The 2619-nt window shown below is 33.0% G+C and overlaps 1 protein-coding gene across 4 annotated transcripts in view; it reads left to right on the top strand.

Annotated features, from left to right (window-relative positions):
• Positions 1-2619, top strand: part of MIGA1 (mitoguardin 1) — a 71051-nt gene that overhangs the window by 19232 nt on the left and 49200 nt on the right. For all 4 annotated transcript variants that reach the window (XM_011355531.2, XM_011355532.2, XM_011355533.2 and 1 more), the window contains one exon: positions 2107-2240. In XM_011355531.2, the coding sequence (XP_011353833.1) occupies positions 2107-2240 (134 nt within the window). The remainder of the gene's footprint in view (positions 1-2106; positions 2241-2619) is intronic.

Raw genomic sequence — 2619 nt, forward strand, 5'->3', positions numbered from 1 at the left:
TTGTATTCTTATATCCAGAAAAGATTGTAAGTAGAAAGAAGGCCTAGGTACATGGACAATGGACTAGTGGTTACCAGAAGGGATGGGAGAAGGGGAGAAATTAAAAAACAAAATGTTAAAAAAAAATTATGTATATATACTACTAAAAAAATAATAATAAAATGGCATTAAAAATAAAAATAAAGAAGGCCTGTGTTTTACATCTCAGTATTCCTACGTCTCAGTATTGGCTTGACCATGAGCATTTCTAGAAAGTTTCACTAGAGCCCACAGAGAGCCAGAGAACGAAACACTGAGTCAGATTCCAATACTTTTTCAAATACTTTTTCCTGTTCTTCTGTAGTCTATTTCAGGCTATATTCCTTTTAATGGAAATGCATATTAATTAAAAAAACCCAGAAACCGTTGATGTAGTCCTGGCTTATGAGCAGTACAGAGGATAATGACTTGGCAGAAGGACTGTGTGCCTCTGAATGCATTTCCAAACTCTACAGTAGTTAAACACTACATCACATGTAGTGGTATCAATATCACAATAGCTACTTCTGCCTATAGGAAAAGATATGAGTAGTTCTTTTGCCACCCTTTCCAGAGGACTCCAAAGAATTGTACTCAGTATGCTTTTACATTATATCTAGTAATGAAAATTAGAATTAAAGAGAAATAGAGTAAAACTAGAGAAGTTGCTAGGAGTCTGAGTATCATAAAACCAGGATTAGTTAAATTCCTGTGGATTACCTGATCACCCACCTATCATTTCACTTCCCTTTACAAGATTGAGGACATAAAAAAAGATTGGTGACGTATGTTTGAATTCCTATTATAACACTGATGATAGGAGATAGTTTGGACCATGTTCCACAGTGAGCTGAGACACAGTACTTCCTGAGAGACAAGTCTCCTGTTAGATAATTTTTCCTTACATTTAGCCAAAATTATCAGATGAAGAGAGAGTGGACAAAGTGAGAAAAGGTTGAAGAAGTTAGAATTGTATAGTTTGGGGAAAGGAAGACTAAAAAGTGATATAGTGTAATTATCTTTTGAGTGCATAAGTTTTTCAGAAGGAAGGTTTAGGCAGTGATTCTTTGTTATAAAATAAACAATAAGGAGAAGGCTAAATTGCATTTAAAGAACAATTTTATTTTTTTAGAGTTGCAGATTCTCCAGATAATTGAAGAAATGATTTTAGAGGAGAGTTTTCTCTAACTACCATATCTTAAAAACATCTTGAGAATGACTTGCCTTTATTTTTAGACAGTTTTTAAAGATCTTTTTCTTTAATATGTCTAGGAAAATTAAAATTTCAAAATATTTTTGTTTTGGTAAGCCCTTTTTTTAATTTGGGAAAAAAGAGGTACATATTCACCTGTTTTCCCACATCAGCAGGAACATGGAATTCCCAATTGAACTATAATCCTTTATGGATTCTCTCCATAGTCTTTTAGATTTTTAACTCTGGCCCAGCAGTTTATCCAAATCAGCAAGTTGATATCTTAGTGGTTTAAGACTTTTAGTAGGGAAAAAAAACTTTATTCTCGATTTCTCTGCATTTATCTTTCCTTTCAGTTTTACTCCCTCCTCCTGAGAATCCTTAGAAACCTGAAAACTTCTTAACAACTAGTTTCTTTTATTTATCTATCAATTTTCTTTTCAATTTAGGGGAATATTTCGAAAGATAGTTGTGTGACTATTAAACTAGCCATTGTTGGACTTTTGATGAATTCATCGTTCTCAAGATGTTTTTTAAGATATGGTAAAGAAAACTCTCCTCTAAAATCATTTCTTCAGTTATCTGGAGAACCTACAACTCTATTCATTCTAGAAAAATTCCAAGCACTATATACATTTTGAGTTATATTTTTTAAAAGATGAAAATGTATTGGTCATTTCTTTTTGATTTTTGGTTGACTAGAACTGTAAGCCCAGAATATATTGGGAAATTAAGATTCTACGATGAAACGATGTGAGCATAAAATTATTCTTTACTGCTAAAACATAGTCAGACTGTGCCATTGGTGATAACTCTGAAAAACACTTCTGGCCCACAGTGATTTTATTTTGGCATTGGTTTTGCTTACTTACAATTGTTCTGTTCTTAATTTTTAGGTATGGAATTGTTTGAAGAGGCATTGCGTCGATGGGAACAAGCTCTAACCTTTCGAAATAGACAGGCTGAAGATGAAGCCTATAGTTCCATTAAATTGGGTGCAGGAGATGCCATTGCTGAAGAAAGTGTAGATGTAAGGGTGATTTATTTGAGAGCAATCTTCATAATATTGGAAGAAGCAAACTATTTTGTCATGTTGACACAGTATACTTGTTTTTTTGTGACAATTAATAGAGCTGTTTATTTTCTCCCTTGGGATTATTTGGGGGTATCTTTTATTGGGCTTTTTCTGTTCAGTTAGTTGTTAAATCCCAAATTTGCAATTTATCATCAAGTTTCCTGATTTTCTAAGAATGTATAGAATTAAGCAGATAGGATTTCTGAAGGAATTTTTAAGTCTGTTTTGTACTTTGGATTTAATTAAGTGTGATTGTAGTCATAAAAATCACATAGAGTTAGAACTGGACTGGTACTTACTGATCATCTAGGCTAGCGATTCTCAAATTTGGGCA

The sequence above is a fragment of the Pteropus vampyrus genome, unplaced genomic scaffold (assembly GCF_000151845.1).
Source record: "Pteropus vampyrus isolate Shadow unplaced genomic scaffold, Pvam_2.0 Scaffold22, whole genome shotgun sequence".
NCBI lineage: Eukaryota > Metazoa > Chordata > Mammalia > Chiroptera > Pteropodidae > Pteropus > Pteropus vampyrus.